General features: G+C 43.0%; 1 protein-coding gene across 2 annotated transcripts in view; it reads right to left on the bottom strand.

Moving 5' to 3' along the window:
- Nucleotides 1-5,580: 5,580 nt before the first annotated feature.
- The window catches only part of LOC139378797 (actin-binding protein WASF3), a 62,713-nt gene continuing 43,133 nt past the window's right edge, over nt 5,581-25,160 (bottom strand). The window contains exons 5-10 of one of the 2 annotated variants that reach the window (XM_071121301.1): nt 24,724-24,841; nt 20,997-21,074; nt 20,277-20,455; nt 13,169-13,468; nt 12,523-12,908; nt 5,581-9,112 (exon numbers count right to left, since the gene is read on the bottom strand). In XM_071121301.1, coding sequence (XP_070977402.1) covers nt 8,952-9,112; nt 12,523-12,908; nt 13,169-13,468; nt 20,277-20,455; nt 20,997-21,074; nt 24,724-24,841 — 1,222 coding nt within the window. In that variant the 3' untranslated portion in view covers nt 5,581-8,951. The remainder of the gene's footprint in view (nt 9,113-12,522; nt 12,909-13,168; nt 13,469-20,276; nt 20,456-20,996; nt 21,075-24,723; nt 24,842-25,160) is intronic. The other variant, XM_071121302.1, reaches the window with a different exon arrangement.

The raw sequence follows: 25,160 nt of genomic DNA, 5'->3' as shown, positions 1-25,160 counted from the left end.
AGCCGTATATATCCCCCCCCCCAAGCAGACACATCGATGGCTCTGAACAAACTTTATTTGACTCTTTGCAAACTGGAATCCATTTATCCGGAGGCTGCATTCATTGTAGCTGGGGATTTTAACAAGGCTAATCTGAAAACAAGACTCCCTAAACTTTATCAGCATATCGATTGCGCAACCAGGGGTGGAAAAACCTTGGATCATTGTTACTCTAACTTCCGCGACGCATATAAGGCCCTGCCCCGCCCCCCTTTCGGAAAAGCTGACCACGACTCCATTTTGTTGATCCCTGCCTACAGACAGAAACTAAAACAAGAGGCTCCCACGCTGAGGTCTGTCCAACGCTGGTCCGACCAAGCTGACTCCACACTCCAAGACTGCTTCCATCACGTGGACTGGGACATGTTTCGTATTGCGTCAGATAACAATATTGACGAATACACTGATTCGGTGTGCGAGTTCATTAGAACGTGCGTTGAAGATGTCGTTCCCATAGCAACGATTAAAACATTCCCTAACCAGAAACCGTGGATTGATGGCAGCATTCGCGTGAAACTGAAAGCGCGAACCACTGCTTTTAATCAGGGCAAGGTGACTGGTAACATGACCGAATACAAACAGTGCAGCTATTCCCTCCGCAAGGCTATCAAACAAGCTAAGCGTCAGTACAGAGACAAAGTAGAATCTCAATTCAACGGCTCAGACACAAGAGGCATGTGGCAGGGTCTACAGTCAATCACGGACTACAAGAAGAAATCCAGCCCAGTCACGGACCAGGATGTCCTCCTCCCAGGCAGACTAAATAACTTTTTTGCCCGCGTTGAGGACAATACAGTGCCACTGACACGGCCTGCAACGAAAACATGCGGACTCTCCTTCACTGCAGCCGAGGTGAGTAAGACATTTAAACGTGTTAACCCTCGCAAGGCTGCAGGCCCAGACGGCATCCCCAGCCGCGCCCTCAGAGCATGCGCAGACCAGCTGGCCGGTGTGTTTACGGACAGATTCAATCAATCCCTATACCAGTCTGCTGTTCCCACATGCTTCAAGAGGGCCACCATTGTTCCTGTTCCCAAGAAAGATAAGGTAACTGAGCTAAACGACTACCGCCCCGTAGCACTCACTTCCGTCATCATGAAGTGCTTTGAGAGACTAGTCAAGGACCATATCACCTCCACCCTACCCGACACCCTAGACCCACTCCAATTTGCTTACAGCCCAAATAGGTCCACAGACGATGCAATCTCAACCACACTGCACACTGCCCTAACCCACCTGGACAAGAGGAATACCTATGTGAGAATGCTGTTCATCGACTACAGCTCGGCATTCAACACCATAGTACCCTCCAAGCTCGTCATCAAGCTCGAGACCCTGGGTCTCGACCCCGCCCTGTGCAACTGGGTACTGGACTTCCTGACGGGCCGCCCCCAGGTGGTGAGGGTAGGCAACAACATCTCCACCCGCTGATCCTCAACACTGGGGACCCACAAGGGTGCGTTCTGAGCCCTCTCCTGTACTCCCTGTTCACCCACGACTGCGTGGCCACGCACGCCTCCAACTCAATCATCAAGTTTGCGGACGACACAACAGTGGTAGGCTTGATTACCAACAACGACGAGACGGCCTACAGGGAGGAGGTGAGGGCCCTCGGAGTGTGGTGTCAGGAAAATAACCTCACACTCAACGTCAACAAAACTAAGGAGATGATTGTGGACTTCAGGAAACAGCAGAGGGAACACCCCCCTATCCACATCGATGGAACAGTAGTGGAGAGGGTAGCAAGTTTTAAGTTCCTCGGCATACACATCACAAACAAACTGAATTGGTCCACTCACACAGACAGCATCGTGAAGAAGGCGCAGCAGCGCCTCTTCAACCTCAGGAGGCTGAAGAAATTCGGTTTGTTACCAAAAGCACTCACAAACTTCTACAGATGCACAATCGAGAGCATCCTGGCGGGCTGTATCACCGCCTGGTACGGCAACTGCTCCGCCCACAACCGTAAGGCTCTCCAGAGGGTAGTGAGGTCTGCACAACGCATCACCGGGGGCAAACTACCTGCCCTCCAGGACACCTACACCACCCGATGTTACAGGAAGGCCATAAAGATCATCAAGGACATCAACCACCCGAGCCACTGCCTGTTCACCCCGCTATCATCCAGAAGGCGAGGTCAGTACAGGTGCATCAAAGCTGGGACCGAGAGAATGAAAAACAGCTTCTATCTCAAGGCCATCAGACTGTTAAACAGCCACCACTAACATTGAGTGGCTGCTGCCAACACACTGACACTGACTCAACTCCAGCCACTTTAATAATGGGAATTGATGGGAAATGATGTAAATATATCACTAGCCACTTTAAACAATGCTACCTTATATAATGTTACTTACCCTACATTATTCATCTCATATGCATACGTATATACTGTACTCTATATCATCGACTGCATCCTTATGTAATACATGTATCACTAGCCACTTTAACTATGCCACTTTGTTTACATACTCACCTCATGTATATACTGTACTCGATACCATCTACTGTATCCTGCCTATGCTGCTCTGTACCATCACTCATTCATATATCCTTATGTACATATTCTTTATCCCCTTACACTGTGTATAAGACAGTAGTTTTGGAATTGTTAGTTAGATTACTTGTTGGTTATTACTGCATTGTCGGAACTAGAAGCACAAGCATTTCGCTACACTCGCATTAACATCTGCTAACCATGTGTATGTGACAAATAAAATTTGATTTGATTGATTTGATTTGATCAGAGGCAGGTGTTAGTCATTGTCTCTGATTGGGAACCATATTTAGGTAGCCTGTTTTGTGTTGGGTTTTGTGGGTGATTGTTCCTGTCTTTGTGGCACCAGATAGGACTGTTTCGTTTTTTTCACGTTTCTTGTTTTGTAGATTGTTGTATTTTCATCTTTATTAAAGATGTACAAAACTAACCACGCTGCATTTTGGTCCGCCTCTCCTTCAACAGAAGAAAGCTGTTACAAAACGTCAGCTATAAGAGAAATACTCAAAAAAAAATCAACAAAAATGGTATCTGTTTGGACAGAGGTGAATTTATTATCGCAACAAATTTTGGAAACAGTGTTAAGATTTTCTTTAAATGACGATTTCACAATTTTGAAGGTAAAGCGGAGCATGTGATGTCATCACGTAACTATAAATCTCCACTCCACATTCCTTTCCAAACGTCTACCGCTGCTGACTAAGTCATCAAGAATATGGTCCTGACCAAGTCCAGAATGCCTGCATTGCTTTGCCTTGCTTTTCTGGATGCAACTTTCCCCATCCAATTATTTCAGTTCTGCAGGAGTGCAAAAAGTCTCTCTATGGCAATCGAAAACTGTCTTTATAATAAAAATTCACCAAAACAAAAAAATGTGCTTTTTGGTCTTAATTTAAGGTTAGGCATAAAAGTTAGCAGTGTGGTTAAGGTTAGGTTTAAAATCTGATTTTAAGAAGAGAAATGGTAGAAATAGGCGGGTTTCTGACTTTGTGGCTGTGGTAGCTAGTGACGACCAGGACCATGTGGATAGCCTACTTTGGCACATGATAATTATTAAAGTACGGCAAATAGGCCCATCAGTCTGTTCTTGCATTCTATCCATGCTGGCTTTTGCGGGCTACCTGAGACATGAAACAGGTGGGAGGGCATACAGTGGTAGCAAGGAAGAAGCCACTGCTCCAAAACTGCCATAAGAAAGCCACACCACGGTTTGCAACTGCACACGGGATGAAGATCATACCTTTTTGAGAAATGTCCTCTGGTCTGATGAAACAAAAATATAACTATTTGGCCATAATGGCCATTGTTGTGTTTGGAAGAAAAAGGGTGCGGCTTGCAAGCTGAAGAACACCGTCCCAACCGTGAAGCATGGGGGTGGCAGCATCATGTTGTGGGGGTGCTTTGCTGCAGGAGGGTCTGGTGCACTTCACAAAATAGATGGCATCATGAGGTAGGAAAAGTATGTGGATATATTGAAACATCATCTCAAGACATAAGTCAGGAAGTTAAAGCTTGGTCGCAAATGGGTCTTCCAAATGGGACAATGACCCCACCCCAAGCATACTTCCAAAGTTGTGGCAAAATGGCTTAAGGACAACAAAGTAAACGTATTGGAGTGGCCATCACAAAGCACTGACCTCAATCCCATAGAACATTTGTGGGCAGAATTGAAAAAGCGTGTGCGAGCAAGGAGGCCTTACAAACCTGACTCCTTTACACCAGCTCTGTCAGGAGGAATGGGCAAAAATTCACCCAACTTATTGTGGAGAGCTTGTGGAAGGCTACCCAAAACGTTCGACCCAAGTTAAACAATTTAAAGGCAATGCTACCAAATACTAATTGAGTGTATGTAAACTTCTGACCCACTGGGAATGTGATGAAAGAAATAAAAGCTTAAATAAATCACTCTACTATACTTCTGACATTTCACATTCTTAAAATAAAGTGGTGATCCTAACTGACCTAAGACAGGGAATTTTTACAACGATTAAATGTCAGGAATTGTGGAGTTTAAATGTATTTGGCTAAGGTGTATGTAAACTTCCGAATACAGTTGAAGTCGATTAGTTTACATACACCTTAGCCAAATACATTTTTCCTCCAAACATAACGATGATCATTATGGCAAAACAGTTATATTTTTGTTTCATCAGACCAGAGGACATTTCTCCAAAAAGTACAAAAACAAACATAGTCTGGCTTTTTTATGGCGGTTTGGAGCGTGGCTTCTTCCTTGCTGAGCGGCCTTTCAGGTTATGTCGACATCGGACTTGTTTTACTGTGGATATAGATACTTTTGTACCTATTTCCTCCAGGATCTTCACAAGGTCCTTTGCTGTTGTTCTGGGATTGATTTGTACTTTTCGCACCAATGTACGTTCATCTCTAGGAGACGGAAAGCGTCTCCTTCCTGAGCGGCATGACGGCTGCGTGGTCCCATGGTGTTCATACTTGCGTACTATTGTTTGTACAGATCAACGTGGTACCTTCAGGCATTTCGAAATTGCTCCCAAGGATGAACCAGACTTGTGGAGGTCTACAATTTCTTTGAGGTCTTGGCTGATTTCTTCTGATTTTCCCATGATGTCAAACAAAGAGGCACCGAGTTTGAAGGTAGGCCTTGAAATCCATCCACAGGTTCACCTCCAATTGACTCAAATGATGTCAATTCGCCTATCAGAAGCTTCTAAAGCCATGACATAATTTTCTGAAATGTCCAAGCTGTTTGAAGGCACATTCAACTTAGTGTATGTAAACTTCTGACTCATTAGAATTGTGATACAGTGAATTTTAAGTGAAATAATCTGTCTGTAAACAATTGTTGGAAATGCACAAAGTAGATGTCCTAACCGACTTGCCAAAACTAGTTTGTTAACAAGACATTTGTGGAGTGGTTGAAAAACGAGTTTTAATGACTCCAACATAAGTGTATGTAAACTTCCGACTCATATATATATTTATTAATTTCTTCTTTGTCAGAATGCAGGAAGACTTCTTCCCCCACCAAATCCCTCCTCAAATAACTCAATAAGTAGGCTACACAGTCAGAATTTTCTTCACATTTATTATTAGCTATTAATACATGCATACTTTGCCTACAGTTTGTTTCGTGTAATACAGAAATTCTCTATCTAGATACCCTTTACAAGCAGTTTCTTACCAAAATTCTATACAATTTCATTTAAAACACAGAATGTTAGTTATATACAGCTTGAGAGACACTGAGTTAAATTGACTTCGGCTACAAATGACACCCTATTCTCCATATATACTAGTGCAATACTTTTAGTACAAAGTAGTATTTAATCAAAAGTAGTGCACTCCATGGAGAATATGGTATAATTTGAGGCTGAACCTTAGAAGTTGTATATTTACCATGTTGGCACTAATAGTTCCAAGACATTCTAGTTTAGAATGCAAATTATAACTTTGTTGTCATGAAACTACAATGTTTGCTGCTATTTGTTTTGTTATCACATTCCAGCTGTTCTTATGTACTGTATATTGAGGATAGAAGTTGTCCATAGTTAAAGATCTAGGATCAGCATAGCCTCCCCAACCCTTACCATTAGGGGTAAACCACAAAACTGACATTAGATCAGTGTTTATGATTCAACTTACTCATACTGTATTTATGTTCAGTTGGGATATATTTTAAAGGTGCAATGTCCCTTTTAATTAGCTTCTTATCCCGTGTAACGTTGAAACAACACAAAATAAAGTATTTTCAATGCGTTTCTTTTCTCAATGTCTTTCTTTCTTCATTTTAAAACCTGTACTTATTAAAAGCCTTATGATCAGGGATCATCCCTTTGGTTACAAACTCATTTTGCCCCACATTAAATCATTTCGGGGGGCACATTTGTCTCGTGGGCCAGGAGTTTGATACCCCTGCACTAAAACCACTGAGCAAATACAGAATTAACAGACAAATAAAGTCTGCAAAGTCTAGTGGTTTGAATGGTTGTTTAAACGTTGTTGAGACAACGTGAGTAACGTTAGATGAGTTAGCTAGGCAGCTGTACAATGTTACTTCATACAGCAAACAAAAAGCGGAGACTTGAGTATAGATATAATGAACCTTGTCTAATATTGAGACTGATTATTACACACAATTCATTACCCACAATTCCACATGCCCTGAAAAAATGTGCTCTTGAAAATACATCAACTCACTGCATCATACTGAACTAGTATGTCCGTTCACTCCCATACAGCTTAATTGTTGCTGATACAAACCTATATAGTGTTATTATTATCTTAAAACATTCATTTTAAAACTTGTGTTAAAGTGTAAAGCCATATTTAAAAGCACTGCACACTGGTATTTTCTTTTATGAGCTGGGTTTTATTTTATGAATTTGTTGTTGTTTACAAGTGGAGAAGAGGTGGGAGGTGTTGAGTTGTTAAGAGGGATCCTATGCAGTTTCACACACTATGGTATTCCAGGGTGCATCACACCCACCCCCCTCATGTGTTGCAGTGACAATTCACCAGAACATTGTCTGTCTGTCTTCTAGAATTAGCGTTATCAAGGTCAACTATCTGAACTTTCTGATGCTTAGTGTTAGTTGCTGTGGGTACATATTTGCATATTTATGTGCCATATAAAATAAATAACTGAATGAATAACTAAATAAAACATGAATGTGTCACCCACCTTTTATCTCACTTGTGCTCCTCTATGTATTTACAATTAATCCCTTCCCTCCATTTCGGACCATTTCATTTAGTTGACTTAAGCAAAGGGAAGTTGAGTTCTAGCTTTTTGTAGTGTTGTACTGTACAGTTATGGCCAAAAGTTTTGAGAATGACAAAAATACATTTTCACAAAGTCTGCTGCTTCAGTGTCTTTAGATATTTTTGTCAGATGTTACTATGGAATACTGAAGTATAATTACAAGCATTTCATAAGTGTCAAAGGCTTTTATTGACAATTACATGAAGTTGATGCAAAGAGTCAACATTTGCAGTGTTGACCCTCCTTTTTCAAGACCTCTGCAATCCATCCTGGCATGCTGTCAATTAACTTCCGGGCCACATCCTGAATGATGGCAGCCCATTCTTGCATAATCAATGCTTGGAGTTTGTCAGAATTTGTGGGTTTTTGTTTGTCCACCCGCCTCTTGAGGTTTGACAACAAGTTCTCAAGGGGATTAAGGTCTCGGGATTTTCCTGGCATGGACCCAAAATATCGATGTTTTGTTCCCTGAGCCACTTAGTTTTCACTTTTGCCTTATGGCAAGGTGCTCCATCATGCTGGAAAAGGCATTGTTCGTCACCAAACTGTTCCTGGATGGTTGGGAGAAGTTGCTCTCGGAGGATGTGTTGATACCATTCTTTATTCATGGCTGTGTTCTTAGGCAAAATTGTGAGTGAGCCCACTTCCTTGGCTGAGAAGCAACCTCACACATGAATGGTCTCAGGATGCTTTACTGTTGGCATGACACAGGACTAAAGGTAGCGCTCATCTTGTCTTCTCCGGACAAGCTTTTTTTCCGGATGCCCCAAACAATCGGAAAGGGGATTCATCAGAGAAAATGACTTTTCCCCAGTCCTCAGCAGTCCAATCCCTGTACCCTTTGCAGAATATCAGTCTGTCCCTGATGTTTTTCTAGGAGAGAAGTGGCTTCTTTGCTGCCCTTCTTGACACCAGGCCATCCTCCAAAAGTCCAAAGGTGCAATCTTACTGGCAGCAACATCCTTGCCTGCGAAGCCCTTTTTGTGCAAAGCAATGATGACTGCACATGTTTCCTTGCAGGTAACCATGGTTGACAGAGGAATAACAATGATTCCAAGCACCACCCTCCTTTTGAAGCTTCCAGTCTGTTATTCGAACTCGATCAGCATGACAGAGTGATCTCCAGATCTCCAGCCAGAGTCACTGACATGATGTCAGCTGGTCCTTTTGTGGCAGGGCTGAAATGCAGTGGAAATGTTTTTGGGGGTTTCAGTTCATTTGCATGGCAAAGAGGGACTTTGCAATTAATTGCAAATCGTCTGATCACGCTTCATAACATTCTAGAGTATATGCAAATTGCCATCATACAAACTGAGGAAGCAGACTTTGTGAAAATTAATATTTGTGTCATTCCCAAACTTTTGGCCACGACTGCACACTGGTATGTACTGTAGTCCTCTACTATAGCATTGCTTCATTGATTGTGTTATAGTGCTTGAGTAGAAGTCATGTAGTGTGTTTAGCAATACTACTCAAGCACACAACAATGTGCTAGAGTGGGGGAGTTAGGTAGGTTGGTGGTTGGTCTCTCCCTTTAAAGTCTATATGTGTGTGGTAGGCAACAGAAATTGAATTCAATAATTTTGAATAAAGTTTTGAACACCCTTTCCTCACAAGCACCTCCACTTGACCCCTAACACTTGTCCCCTTTAACCTATTGACCCCTGACCCATTTCAGTCGGACCACTCCCCGTTGTCCTCCCCTCCGGAGTCGGAATCTGATTCACTGTACTCAACGGCGATGCGACGTGATAGGATGGTGGCCACGTCGTTTCCAACTGGCTCTCTCTTCGCTTCCTGCTCTCTCTGTTCCTGGACCTTCCTCAACTGGATACCTGGAAAGATGGAAGGTTTGAAGGAGGGATGGAGGGAGTGAGGGGTTAGATAGATACATACATATAAAGCTCTGTGTGTGTGTGTGTGTGTGTGTGTGTGTGTGTGTGTGTGTGTGTGTGTGGTGTGGTGTGGTGTGGTGTGGTGTGGTGTGGTGTGGTGTGTGTGTGTGGTGTGTGTGTGGGTGTGGAACAGCATTGCTCCTGTCCCTCACTGGGCTTGAACCAGAGATCCTCTGAACACATCGACAGCGTGTCACCCACAGAAGCAGCCTTACCTGTTGCAAAATTCCTGTAACTTTCTGAAAGTTGCCAGGTTTTTTTTTTTTCCCCCTCACAATTCTGTGAATCTTTCAATCAGAATTTCTGGAAAACCTGGGAATTTTGCAACCCTACAGTCCACCAAAGCAATGCTTCTAAGGGGAATGATCTCATTCTAGGTCTCATCACAAAAGGGAAGATACAAACACACAGCTAACTAGTGTTGTCACGATACCAGAATTTTGACTTCGATACTGATACCAGGTTAAGTATCACGATACTCAATACCATCATGATACTCGATACAGATAAACAGAAACTCAGCTACTGCTCTGTTCAATCGTTGGTAATCTTTTGAGTTCAATATCATTACATTCTACATTTTTTTATGTCAATATTTCAGACAGGCATGTACACATTAATGCACCAATTATACAATTCTGCAATCTATCTTACTACATAACGGTAATTTATTTATTTGAATGGTAAATCTCTATTGATAAACTGGGTAAATCAAGGGGCTGCAGATGACAAAATCTGTTTCCCATTGATTTGGGACTTATTTTATTGATCAACAACGTTTTCATAGAGGAAGCATTTTCTTATTTCATAAGTGTGCGGTGTCTCTTTAAGACACAGTGTTGAGGTTATTTAAGAGGCACATGCACTCAAGTCAATTGGAGGGAGAGAAATGATGCGAGGGAGGCGATGTGAATGAATCAAGTTTTTGGTGACAATCGGCTTTGAAATCAGTATAATTTACATTATGGTTAGCATATTATGACAAACAGAGCGAGCAAGGAAAGTTAGCCTACAACGCTGGAAGCTACCGGTATCTTCTTGCATTGTAAAGTGTTCTTTCCTTTATAGACATTGTTTTGCGAACAGTAATAAACATTTTCAACATTTCTACATGCCGTGATGCATTATTCAAGTGTGATAACATTCTGTGCAGCATAAGTGGTGAGCCAACATGATGTGATCCAGACTCCCAGTGAGTGCAGTGGTTCCTCAGGACAGGCTAGAGCTAGCAATGAGTAAGTGGAGCAGGCACCTTGCTCTGGCGCTATAAAGGACATCGGCTGCGCTGATAGACAGACTTGGTCCTCTAAATAAGTATACAACGTGACACATTTGACATAAGTACCGAAAGTAACAGAAAATCTAATACTGAACCGGTTTTCATGTTCTAGTATCAACAAAGTACCGAAGTTTCAGTATATCGTGCAACACTACCAAAAACTAGCTAGCCATTTCAAATACGCTAAATGTACTCATTCACAGGTGGATACACATGTACAGTGCCTTGCGAAAGTATTCGGCCCCCTTGAACTTTGTGACCTTTTGCCACATTTCAGGCTTCAAACATAAAGATATAAAACTGTATTTTTTTGTGAAGAATCAACAACAAGTGGGACACAATCATGAAGTGGAACGACATTTATTGGATATTTCAAACTTTTTTAACAAATCAAAAACTGAAAAATTGGGCGTGTAAAATTATTCAGCCCCTTTACTTTCAGTGCAGCAAACTCTCTCCAGAAGTTCAGTGAGGATCTCTGAATGATCCAATGTTGACCTAAATGACTAATGATGATAAATACAATCCACCTGTGTGTAATCAAGTCTCCGTATAAATGCACCTGCACTGTGATAGTCTCAGAGGTCCGTTAAAAGCGCAGAGACCATCATGAAGAACAAGGAACACACCAGGCAGGTCCGAGATACTGTTGTGAAGAAGTTTAAAGCCGGATTTGGATACAAAAAGATTTCCCAAGCTTTAAACATCCCAAGGAGCACTGTGCAAGCGATAATATTGAAATGGAAGGAGTATCAGACCACTGCAAATCTACCAAGACCTGGCCGTCCCTCTAAACTTTCAGCTCATACAAGGAGAAGACTGATCAGAGATGCAGCCAAGAGGCCCATGATCACTCTGGATGAACTGCAGAGATCTACAGCTGAGGTGGGAGACTCTGTCCATAGGACAACAATCAGTCGTATATTGCACAAATCTGGCCTTTATGGAAGAGTGACAAGAAGAAAGCCATTTCTTAAAGATATCCATGAAAAGTGTAGTTTAAAGTTTGCCACAAGCCACCTGGGAGACACACCAAACATGTGGAAGAAGGTGCTCTGGTCAGATGAAACCAAAATTGAACTTTTTGGCAACAATGCAAAACGTTATGTTTGGCGTAAAAGCAACACAGCTCATCACCCTGAACACACCATCCCCACTGTCAAACATGGTGGTGGCAGCATCATGGTTTGGGCCTGCTTTTCTTCAGCAGGGACAGGGAAGATGGTTAAAATTGATGGGAAGATGGATGGAGCCAAATACAGGACCATTCTGGAAGAAAACCTGATGGAGTCTGCAAAAGACCTGAGACTGGGACGGAGATTTGTCTTCCAACAAGACAATGATCCAAAACATAAAGCAAAATCTACAATGGAATGGTTCAAAAATAAACATATCCAGGTGTTAGAATGGCCAAGTCAAAGTCCAGACCTGAATCCAATCGAGAATCTGTGGAAAGAACTGAAAACTGCTGTTCACAAATGCTCTCCATCCAACCTCACTGAGCTCGAGCTGTTTTGCAAGGAGGAATGGGAAAAAATGTCAGTCTCTCGATGTGCAAAACTGATAGAGACATACCCCAAGCGACATACAGCTGTAATCGCAGCAAAAAGTGGCGCTACAAAGTATTAACTTAAGGGGGCTGAATAATTTTGCACGCCCAATTTTTCAGTTTTTGATTTGTTAAAAAAGTTTGAAATATCCAATAAATGTCGTTCCACTTCATGATTGTGTCCCACTTGTTGTTGATCCTTCACAAAAAAATACAGTTTATATCTTTATGTTTGAAGCCTGAAATGTGGCAAAAGGTCGCAAAGTTCAAGGGGGCCAAATACTTTCGCAAGGCACTGTATCCATGCACACACGCACACACATACCCTCTATCGGTCTCACCTCTGCGTATGGCTGCCAGCAGTTCACTGCGAGCATTGCTGATCGGAAGCACACCTAAGCACACACACACACATACACACACACACACACACGAAAACAAACTTAAACAAAAAACAAAAAAAACACATTCATAAACACACCCCGACACACACCCCCCTCACACCCCCCAAAACTCTCTCACCTCTACGTATGGCAGCCAACAGGTCGCTGCGAGCGTCGCTTATCGGAATCATCGGCATCTGGCCCTTCCTAGTGGCAGGAGCTTCTCCACCAATGGCGTGAGCCAGAGGCAGGATGTGGGAGGGGGGTAGACCAGGTGGGGGAGGAGGGGGGGCAGCGGGAGGGGCACCGGAGGGGGTGTGAGAGGGGGAGGGGACATAGTTGGCAGGGGGGGCGGGGGGAGTAGGGGAGGGACTGTAAGGGCGGGACATGACCGCCACGGCCCCGGGGGGGAGAATGGGGGAGGAGGAGGTGGAGTCGAAGGCAGTCTGGGCGGACGGGATGAGGGGTGGGGGAGGGGGAGGGGCAGGGGGGGTGAAGTACTCGGGGATGGCTGATGGCTGGCCGCTAAGGTAGGAGGAAGAGAAAGACAGAAAGAGAGAGAGATAAAAATAACACAATCAATCAGACACGAATTGGCATCAGTGGGCAAATCTGTTGGCTCAAACAAACCTCTTAAAACTAAAATCAAATTAAATGTTATGTCAAATGTCAATATCAAATATATTATTCTAGAATTACAAAGGCTTCAAGAATTAGAATTCCTAGAATCCACATTCACAGTTAATTTAGTGTTTGGTGATTCTATTTCTATGTGGTGTTCTTACCCATATGCCCTGTAGTCCTTGACAGACTGCTGCCGTGGCCCATTGAGTGCTCCCCCCTCAGAGGAGGCGGGGGGTGCGTGGGGGAGCTGAGTGCGCCCCAGAGAGGCGATATGTCTTCCCCCAGCGACTACACCAGAGGGGAGATTAGGTCGGGGGTACCCACCCCTGTCTAAGGACTGGGTCTGTGGTGTCTGGGTGAGGTGGGGGACACCGTCGATGGGGTGGGGGGCGGAGGGGGGCTGGGAGGGGTGGTTAGGGCTGGACGGGTAGGAGAGCTCGCCCATGTCTGATGCCACAGACCTAGGAGAGGAGAGGGAGGGTGAGGGAGGGGTCATTTATTTTACCCAGCAGAGGGCAGAAGAGAGCTAGGCTGTGCTTAAGCACACTGAAGACTGGCCAGTCACTGAACAATTCATGACACATGTACATTGCATTCGGAAATATTCAGACCCATGACATTTTCCACATCTTGTTACGTTACAGCCTTATTCAAAAATGTATTAAATTGTCCCCCCCCCCCATCAAATCTACCATAATACCCCATAATGACAAAGTAAAAACAGGTTCGGACATTTTTTCTAATTTATTAAAAATAATTAAGTGAAATATCACATTTACATAAGTACTCAGACCCTTTACTAAGTAATTTGTTGGAGCACCTTTGGCAGTGATTACAGACTTCAGTCTTCTTGGGGATGACGATACAAGCATGGCACAACTGTATTTTGGGAGCTTCTCCCATTCTTCTCTGCAGATCCTCTCCAGCTCAATCAGGTTGGAAGGGGAGTGTCGTTGCACAGCTATTTTCAGGTCTCTCCAGAGATGTTCATCCGGGTTCAATTCTGGGCCCTGGCTGGGCCTCTAAAGGACATTCACAGATTTGTCCCGAAGCCACTCCTGCGGTGTATTGGCTGTGTGATTAGGGTCGTTGTCCTGTTCGAAGATGAGCCTTCGCCCCCAGTCAGAGGTCCTGAGTGCTGTGGAGCAGGTTTTCATCAAGAATCTCTCTGTACTTTTCTCCATTCATCTTTACCTCAATCCTGACTAGCCTCCCAGTCCCTGCTGCTGAAAAACATCCCCACATCATGATGCTGCCTCCACCTTGCTTCACTGTAGGGATGGTGCCAGGTTTCCTCCAGACGTGATGCTTGGCATTCAGGCCAAAGAGTTCAATGTTGGTTTCATCAGACCAGAAAATCTAGTTTCTCATGGTCTGATAATCGTTTAGGTGCCTTTTGGCAAACTCTAAGCGGGCTGTCGTGGCTTCCGTCTGGCCACTCTACCATAAAGGCCTGATTTGGTGATGTGCTGAAGAGATGGTTGTCCTTCTGGAAGGTTCTCCCATCTCTACAGAGGAATTCTGGAGCTCTGCCAGTTACCTCCCTGACCAAGGCCCTTCTCACCCAATTGCTCAGTTTGGCCGGGCAGCTAGTTCTAGCAAGAGTCTTAGTGGTTTCCACTTATGGAGGCCACTGTGTTCTTGAGGACCTTGAATGCTGCAGACATTTTTGATATCCTTCCCCAGATCTGTGCCTCGACACAATCCTGTCTCGGAGTTCTATGGACAATTCCTTCGACTTCATGGCTTGGTTTTTGCTCTGACATGCACTGTCAACTGTGGAACCTTATATAGGCAGGTTTGTGCCTTTCCAAATAATGTCCAATCAAATTAATTTACCACTGGTGGACTCCAAGTTGTAGAAACGTCTCAAGGATGATCAATGGAAACAGGATGCACCTGAACTCAAGGTCAGGTCTGAATACTTATCTAAACAAGGGACATACAGACAATTTGGGGCCTCTTAGAAATGTCCTTGTTTTTGAAAGAAAAGCAAATTGTACTTATAAATAACATCAAATTGATCAGAAATACAGTGTAGACATTGTTAATGTTGTAAATGACTATTGTAGCTGGAACCGGCAGTTTTTTAATGGACTAGCTACATAGGTGTACAGAGTCCCATTATCAGCAACCATCACTCCTGTGTTGCAGTGGCACGTTGTGTTAGCTAATCCAAGTTTATCATTTTAAAAGGCTCATTGATCATTAGGAAACCCTTTTGTATTTATGTTAGCACAGCTGAAAACTGTTGTTCTGATTAAAGAAGCAATAAAACTGACCTTCTTTAGACTAGTTGAGTATCTGGAGCATCAGCATAGATCTGGTACAACACGGTGTACTACTCCCTTCACAGAACAGCCCAAACTGTCTCTAACCAGAATAGAAAGAGGAGTGGGAAGCCCCGGTGCACAACTGAGCAAGACGACAAGTACATTAGTGTGTCGACTTTGAGAAACAGTCCTCAATTGGCGGCTTCATAAAATAGGACCTGCAAAACACCAGTCTCAACGTCAACAGTGAAGAGGCGACTCCGGGATGCTGGCCTTCTAGACAGTGTTGCAAAGAAAAAGCCATGTTGACTGTCCAATAAAACTAAAATATTAAGATGGGCAAAAGAACACAGACACTGGACAGAGGAACTCTGCCTAAAAGGCCAGCATCACAGAGTTGCCTCTTCACTGTTGACAAGCAACAAAATCCCCAAGAATCACTGTGAAAGAATTGCAGGCCTTGGTGGCGTCTTGGGGTCACCAGGTTTCAAAAAGCACCACCAGACGCCACCTCCACAACCACAGGCTCTTTGGAAGCATTGCCAGAAGAAAGCCCTTTCTGACCTCCAGACACATAAGCAAGTGCTTGGAGTTTGCCAAATGTCATTTAAATTATGACTGGAAGAAGGCACTCTGGTCAGATGAGACCAAAATTGAACGTTTTGGTCAGATACAGCATTGTCATGTTTGGCATCGAAACAGAGATGCATAAAAGGAGAGGCACCGCATACTCACGGTGAAATATGGTGGTGGGTCAGTGATGTTTTGGGGCTGTTTTAATTGCAGAGGTCCAGGGGCACTGGTTAAGATTAATGGCATAATGAATTATCAGGCAATTTTGGCTGACAATCTGGTTGCCTCTCCCAGAAGGCTGGGACTTGACAGTAAGTGGACTTTCCAACAAGACAATGACCCAAAACATAACTCAAAATCCATACACTGGTTCAGTGACAACAAAATTAATGCTCTGCCATGGCCATCTCATTCACCGGAACTCAATCCAATAGAAAACCTGTAGGCTGAGTTGAAGAGGGCAGTTGATAAGCGCAAACCGGAGAATATGAAAAATCTTGAAAGGATCTGCATAGAGGAATGGTCCAAAATCCCTACAAATGTGTTCCATAACCTTGTCAAACATGACAGGAAAACCTTGCTGTTATCCTTGCCAGAGGTGGTTGCACTAAGTACTAAATGATGAGTGCCAATAATTATGAAAACCTTGATTTTGGTGAAATTCATTTTGTATTATATAATTGTATGATTTTAGTTAGTTCCACTGAAACATTAATAAAGTACATTATTTCTCACATGTTGGTATTTTGAGTTTCTCTCTATAATTATATTGTTTATATTATTTAAAGTATTGTTGTGCATTGCCAGTCAGGGTTCCAGTAATTTTGAAGCCCACAGTATATACAGTACCAGTCAAAAGTTTGCACGATTAGGGTTGGTATACAGAAGATAGCCCTATTTGCTAAAAGACCAAGTCCATATTATGGCAAGAACAGCTCAAAAAAGCAAAAGAGAAACTTGGAAAAATTCAAGAACTTTTGAACGTTTTTCAAGTGCAGTCACAAAAAACATCAAGCGCTATGATGAAACTTGCTCTCATGAGGACCGCCACAGGAAAGGAAGACCCAGAGTTACCTCTGCTGCAGAGGATAAGTTCATTAGAGTTACTAGCCTCAGAAATTGCAGCCCAAACAAATGCTTCAGAGTTCAAGTAACGGACACATCTCAACATCACCTGTTCAGAAAAGACTGCATGAATCAGGCCTTCATGGTAGAATTGCTGCAAAGAAACCACGACTAAAGGAAACCAATGAGAAGAAGAGACTTTCTTGGGCCAAGAAGCACAAGCAATGGACATTAGACCAATGGCAATCTGTCCTTCGGTCTGATGAGACCAAATTTGAGACTTTTGGTTCCAATTGCCATGTCTTTGTGAGTGACTGGATGATCTCCGCATGTGTGGTTACTACCGTGAAGCCTGGAGGAGGAGGTGTGATGGCGTGGGGGTGCTTTGATGGTGACATTGTCAGTAATTTATTTAGAATTCAAGGCACACTTAACCAGCATGGTTACCACAGTATTCTGCAGCAATACGCCATCCCATCTGGTTTGCGCTTAGCGGGACGATCATTTGTTTTTCAACAGGACAATGACCCAACACAACTCCAGGCTGTGTAAGGGCAATTTGGCTAAGAAGTAGAGTGATGGAGTGCTGCATAAGATGACCTGGCCTCCACAATCACCCACCTTCAAACCAATTGAGATGGTTTGGGATGAGTTGGACCGCAGAGTGAAGGAAAAGCAGCCAACAAGTGCTCAGTATAATTAGGAACTCCTTAAAGACTGTTGGACAAGCATTCCTTATGAGGCTGGTTGAGAGAATGCCAAGAGTATGCAAAGCTGTCATCAAGGCAAAGGGTGGCTATTTGAAGAATCTCACTTTTTTTGGTTACATGATTCCATGTGTGTTATATAATAGTTGATGTTTTCACCACTATTCTACAATGTAGAAAATTTTAAAAATAAAGAAAACCCTTGAATGAGTAGGTGTGTCCAAACTTTTGAATGGTACTATACAGTTGAAATCGAAAGTTTACATACACCTCAGCCAAATACATTTAACCTCTTGAAGCTAGGGGCACTATTTTTATGTTTGGAAAAATACCGTTCCCAAAGTAAACGGCCTATTTCTCAGGACCAGATGCTAGAATATGCATATAATTGACAGATTAGGATAGAAAACACTTTAAAATTTCCAAAACTGTCAAAATATTGTCTGTGAGTATAACAGAACTGATATTGCAGGCGAAACCCTGAGGAAAATCAAACCAGGAAGTGGCTTCTATTTTGAAAACTCCATGTTCCATAGCCTGCCTTTGCTCCATTTAAAGGGATATCAACCAGATTCCGTTTCCTATCGCTTCCTCAAGGTGTCAGTTTTTAGACATAGTTTCAGGCTTTTACTTTGAAAAATGAGCGAGAAAGACAACATTGCGTCATTGTATGGCCGGGTGCCAGCAGCGTTTTGCTTGGCGCAACAGAGTTTGGGCAGCCATTGCCTTTCCTACTGAGAAAGACAGTTGCGATTGATATATTATCGATTATATATTTTAAAACAACCTGAGGATTGATTATAAAAAACATTTGACATGTTTCTGTGGACATTACGGATACTATTTGGAATTTGTCTGCGTTGTCGTGACCGCTCTTTCCTGTGGATTTCTGAACATAACGCGCCAAATAAATGGAGGTATTTTGGATATAAAAATAATCTTTATGGAACAAAAGGACCATTTATTGTGTTTACTGGGAGTCTTGTGAGTGAAAACAACTGAAGATCATCAAAGATAAACGATTAATTTGATTGCTTTTCTGAGTTTCGTGACCAAGCTACTTGATGCTAGGTGTACATAATGTTCTCGCGCGATCGATAAATTTACACAAACGCTTGGATTGCTTTCACTGTAAAGCATATTTTCAAAATCTGACACGACAGGTGGATTAACAAAAGGCTAAACTGTGTTTTGCTTTATTGCACTTGTGATTTCATGAATATAAATATTTTTAGTAATAATATTTGAATGTGGCGCTATGCAATTCAGCGGTTGTTGATGACAATATCCCGCTAAAGGGATGGGTAGCGTCAAGAAGTTAAACTCAGTATATCACAATTCCTGACATTTAATCCTAGTAAACATTCCCTGTTTTAGGTCAGTTAGAATCACCATTTAATTTTAAGAATGTGAAATGTTAGAATAATAGTAGAGAATGATTTATTAAAGCTTTTATTTCTTTCATCATATTCCCAGTGGGTCAGAAGTTTGGTAGCATTGCCTTTAAAATGTTTAGCTTGGGTCAAACGTTTTGGGTAGCCTTCCACAAGCTTCCCACAATAAATTGGGTGAATTTTGGCCCATTCCTCCTGACAGAGCTGGTGTAACCGAGTCAGGTTTGTCGGCCTCCTTGCTCGCACACACTTTTTCAGTTCTGCCCACAAATTTTCTATGGGATTGAGGTCAGGGCTTTGTGATGGCCACTCCAATACCTTGACTTTGTTGTCCTGAAGCCATTTTGCCATGACTTTGGAAGTATGCTTGGGGCCATTGTCCATTTGGAAGACCCATTTGCGACCAAGCTTTAACTTCCTGACTGATGTCTTGAGATGTTGCTTCAATATATCCACACAATTTTCCATCCTCATGTTGCCATATATTTTGTGAAGTGCACCTGTCCCTCCTGCAGCAAAGCACCCCCACAACATGATGCTGCCATGTGCTTCAGGGTCGGGATGGTGTTCTTCAGCTTGCAAGCCTCCCCCTTTTTCCTCCAAACATAATGATGGTCATTATGGCCAAACAGTTCTATTTTTGTTTCATCAGACCAGAGGACATTTCTCAAAAAGGTACGATCTTTGTCCCCATGTGCAGTTGCAAACCGTAGTCTGGCTTTTTTATGGCAGTTTTGGAGCGTGGCTTCTTCCTTGCTGAGCGGCCTTTCAGGTTACGTCGATATAGGACTCGTTTTTACTGTGGACAGAAATATTTTTGTACCCGTTTCCTCCAGCATCTTCACAAGTTCCTTTGCTGTTGTTCTGGGATTGATTTGCACTTCTCTCACCAAAGTAAGTTAATCTCTATGAGACAGAACGTGTCTCCTTCCTGTACTATTGTTTGTACAAATGAACATGGCACCTTCAGGCATTTGAAAATTGCTCCCAAGGATGAACCAGAGTTGTGGAAGTCTACAAAAACAAATTCTGAGGTATTGGCGGATTTCTTTTGATTTCCCCATGATGATTTCCCCAATATATATATCAATTAAATGTTTTGTTATATATAAATGTGCAAACATTTCCAAAAACCTGGGCTTGATTTGTCATAATGGGGTATTGTCTGTAAAAAAACACATTATGCTATCCATTTTACAATAAGGCTGTAACGTAACAAAATGTGAAAAAACACCAATTATTTGATTCTGGGTTCACCTGTTATCGGGTGATAGCGACCCCTCGGAGGACATTCCGTGATAGGGTGAGGGGGTTAGTCTGGTATCGGGTCGGAACTCCTTGTCATAAGCCATCATATTCCACTCCTGTCTGCGATTACGGGCTTTACGAACCTTCTTCACCTCCCTTCCCGGGTCCTCTACCTGTTTGTGCTGCTCCTGATAGAGTGACGGAGGGGAGTGGAGGAAGGAGAGACAAACAAACAAATACAAAGGGCTGCATTTATTATGGATAGTATTCTCTTCACACAGGGACAAACAGAGAGAGCAAGATCCATTCCACCATTTTCACTCACCGTCGACCAGCAGAATTCACCCAGTCCCACTATAAGCCAAACTTTTAAGCAATGTTAAGCAATATAAAACATTATCAACACAACATAAAACAGTCCCAAACATAGACGAATGGGTATAAGGGACCAGCTTGGTGGAGGGACAGAGACGGGAGGGGGGACACGCAGACGGAGGGGTCTGGGAGCTGGGAGGAGACCGGAACGTAGAGGTGGCGTCTTACGGAGCAGGGCGGAGACATGGACAGGGGACATAGGGAACAGGGATGTAGAAGACATTGAACACACAAGGGACAAGGGACAGTGAGACATAGCAGTGGACAGGGGGAAACCAGGGGGACACCCAGAGGACCCAGGAGGAAACAAGGACTGGGGACAAGGGAACATAGTTATGGATGTGGTGGTCTTACGGAGCTGGGTAGTGGGCTGCGAGGTGGAGCCTGTCTGCTGTGGGGTCTACCCTGGTCAGAGTGGGTCGGACAGCTGGTCTGGATGGGGAGACGTGGAGATAGAGAGCTCTAACACATTAGATATACTATGGTTACACAAAATGGGAGAGACAGAGTAGGGGAAAAGAGAGGGCAGGAGGAGGAGAGTCTACTGGTGAAAGTCTGGAGGTTTACAGGGGCGATAGTGGCACGGGGGAGTTGAAGCAGAGTGAGGGAGAAGATGGGACAGAAGACAGGAGGGGGACAGAAAGGCGGGATATACAGTGCATTTGGAAATTGTTCAGACCACTTGACTTTTTCCACATTTTGTTATGTTACAGTATTATTCTAAAATGTATTACATTTATTTTTCCTCTCATCAATCGACATACAATACCTCATAAAGACATCACAAAAATAGGTTCAGACATTTTAGCACATTTATTAAAAATACAAAACTGAAATATCACATTTACATAAGTATTCAGACCCTTCACTCAGTACTTTGGCAGCGATTACAGCCTAGAGTCTCAAGCTTGGCACACCTGTATTTGGGGAGCTTCTCCCACTCTTCTCTGCAGATCCTCTTAAGCTCTGTCAGGTTGGATGGGGAGCGTCTTTGCACAGTTATTTTCAGGTCTCCCCAGAGATGTTTGATCGGGTTCAATTCAGGGCTCTGGCTGGGCCACTTAAAGACATTCAGAGACTTATCCCGAAGCAACTCCTACGTTGTCTTGGCTGTGTGCTTAGGGTTGTTGTCCCTTTGGAAGGTGAACCTTCGCCCCCAGTAAGGGGTCCAGAGCACTCTAGGGCAGATTTTCATCAAGGATCTTGCATTACTCTGCTCCATTCATCTTTCCCTCAATCCTGACTAGTCTCCCAGTCCCTACCGCTGAAAAACATCCCCACAGCATGATGCTGCCACCACCATGCTTCACTGTAGGGATGGTGCCAGGTTTCCTCCAGATGTGCCGCTTGGCATTCAGGCCAACAAGTTCAATCTTGGTTTCATCAGACCAAAGAAACTTGTTTCTCATGTTGCCTTTTGGTAAAACTCCAATCGTGCTGGTATGTGCCTTTTACTGAGGATTGTGGAGTGCTGCAGAGATGGTTGTCCTTCTGGAAGGTTCTCCCATCTCCACAGAGGAACTCTGGAGCTGTGTCAGATTGACAGTCAGCTCTTAGGAATAGTCTTGGTGGTTCCAAACTTCTTCCATTTAAGAATGATGGAGGCCAATGTGTTCTTGGGGACCTTAAATGCTGGATATTTTTTTGGGTACCCTTCCCCTGTCTCAGAGCTCTACGAACAATTCCTTCGACCTCACGACTTGGTTTTAGCTCTGACATGTACTGTCAACTGTGGAACCTTATATAGACAGGCGCTTGCCTTTCAAAATCATGTCCAATCAATTTAATTTACCACAGGTGGACTCAAATCACGTTGTAGAAACTTCTCAAGGATGATCAGTGGAAAAAGGATGCACCTGAGCTCAATTTCAAGTCTCATAGCATAGTGGTCGTCCAAGACGAAGCTGAGGGTAAATGTGATGGACTGGCCAAGCATGTCTCCAGATCTAAACCCTATTGAGCATCTGTGGGGCATCGTCAAATGGAAGGTGGAGGAGTGCAAGGTCTCTAACATCCACCAGCTCCGTGATGTCGTCATGGAGGAGTGGAAGAGGACTCCAGTGGCAACCTGTGAAGCTCTGGTGAACTCCATGCCCAAGAGGGTTAAGGCAGTGCTGGAAAATGATGGTGGCCACACAAAATTTTGACACTTTGGGCCCAATTGGACATTTTCACTTAGGGGTGTACTCACTTTTGTTGCCAGCGGTTTAGACATTAATGGCTGTGTGTTGAGTTATTTTGAGGGGACAGCAAATTTACACTGTTATACAAGCTGTACACTCACTACTTTACATTTTAGCAAAGTGTCATTTCTTCACTGTTGTCACATGAAAAGATATACTCAAATATTTACAAAAATGTGAGGGGTGTACTCACTTTTGTGATATACTGTACATATACATTTATTAGAGGTCGACCGATTAATCGGAATGGCAATTAGTGCCGATTTCAAGTTTTCATAACAATCGGTAATAGGCATTGTGTCACTTCTGTTGCGTTCATTGCACGCAGAGTCAGGGTATATGCAACAGTTTGGGCCGCCTGGCTCGTTGCGAACTAATTTGGCAGAATTTTACATAATTATGATGTAACATTGAAGGTTGTGCAATGTAATGTAACAGCAATATTTAGACTTATGGATGCCACCCGTTACGTTAGATAAAATACGGAGCGATTACGTATTTCACTGAAAGAATAAACATTTTGTTTTCAAAATTATAGTTTACGGATTTTACCATATTAATGACCTCTAAAGCTCATATTTCTGTGTGTTATTATATTATAATTAAGTCTATGATTTGATAGAGCAGTCTGACTGAGTGGTGGAAGGCAGCAGCAGGCTCATAAGCATTCATTCTAACAGCACTTTCCTGCGTTTGCCAACAGCTCTTCGCAATGACTTCAAGCCTATCAACTCCCGAGATTAGGCTGGTACCTATTAGAACATCCAATAGTCAAAGGTATATGAAATACAAATGGTATAGAGAGAAATAGTCCTATAATAACTACTACCTAAAACTTCTTACCTGGGAATATTGAAGACTCCAACACTTTGTTTTTGCATTATTTAAACCGAATTGAACACGTCTCATTATTTATTTGAGACTAAATTGATTCAATTGATGTATTATATTAAGTTAAAATAAACGTGTTCATTGAGTATTGTTGTAATTGTCATTATTACAAATATATATATATAAAAAAATAAAAAAATATATAAATATAAAAATCGTCCGATTAATCGGTATCGTTTTTTTGGTCCTCCAATAATCGGTATCGGCATTGAAAAAAAATCATAAATCGGTCGAACTCATCTATATATCATGACAGTTTACAATCTAAGGTCACACCAAGTAATTTAGTCTCCTAAACTTGTTCAACAGCAACACCATTCATCACCAGATTCAGCTGAGGACAAGAGCTTAGGGAAATGATTTGTACCAAATACAATGTTCTTAGTTTTAGAGATGTTTGACCAGCTTATTAATGGCCACCTTTTTCAAAACTGATTGATGAGGATTTTTTGTTGTTGTAGTAATGCATTTTACAATAAGGCTGTAACGTAACAAAATGTGGAAAAGGTAAAGCGGTCTGAATACTTTCCGAATGCACTTTAGGTGTCCGAGAGAGGGGTTATAACTGAAGTTGTCTTTAGACAGCAAGAGGGGTTGTGTTTCTCAGGGAATGGGAAGTAGAATGGGCGTGAGGGTGTGGTTGAGCTCAACACACACAGTCCGGATTATAACGCAGCAAAGCAAATTGAATGTGAGATAAAGACAGAATGATAAACAGAAGCATGTGGAGATGCAAAGAACATAGCAGTGAAGTAGTAATGGATGACATTCTCTCTTTCCCCATCCAAGCATACAGTATCGTAAAGTTCAGCACACCCTCACACACACTGGAGTGACTCTAGTGACAGAAGTTGACTTGACATGTTTGAACACAATCACTGTCAGCAAGGAGACAACTACCAGAGGCACAGAGCGAAAGAGAGAGAAAGAGGCAGTGACAGAGAGAATGAAGAGACCGAGCACACACGCACCTGCATACTTGCACACACACATATAAACACACCCACCTTCTGTCGTCTCTTCTCCTTCCTCTTGTCCTCCGTGGCCTGCAGCATCTTTTCTTTCCACAGCATGAAGAAGTAGGAGGGGTCTGTGTAGAACTTCAACGCATCCTTCTTATCATCCCTGGAGAGAGGGATGGAGAGAGAGAGAGAAGGGAGGAAGAGAGAGATCGAAATGGGTCAGGTGCATTGCACCTTTTGCATTAGTCATTCACAGTGTTGGGTCAGTGACGTGCCTTTCTCAGCATCAGACTGGGATTCACAGCAATGGTGAGGATGATCTTACCTGTATGCTTTCAGCGAGGTGGTGGTTTAACTGACCTACAGGCTGACTATTGGGGCTGAGTATACTGAGGTACTGACCTATAGAGGCTGAGTATGTTGATAGGTGGAGGTTTGTCACAGCGATGGTACATCACCACAGGGTTGGGGACAGAGGTCTA

This window comes from Oncorhynchus clarkii, chromosome 21 (assembly GCF_045791955.1).
Source record: "Oncorhynchus clarkii lewisi isolate Uvic-CL-2024 chromosome 21, UVic_Ocla_1.0, whole genome shotgun sequence".
In the NCBI taxonomy this organism is placed as follows: domain Eukaryota; kingdom Metazoa; phylum Chordata; class Actinopteri; order Salmoniformes; family Salmonidae; genus Oncorhynchus; species Oncorhynchus clarkii.
Note: the sequence above shows the minus strand (reverse complement) of the source record. Positions and strands in the feature narration are given on the sequence as shown.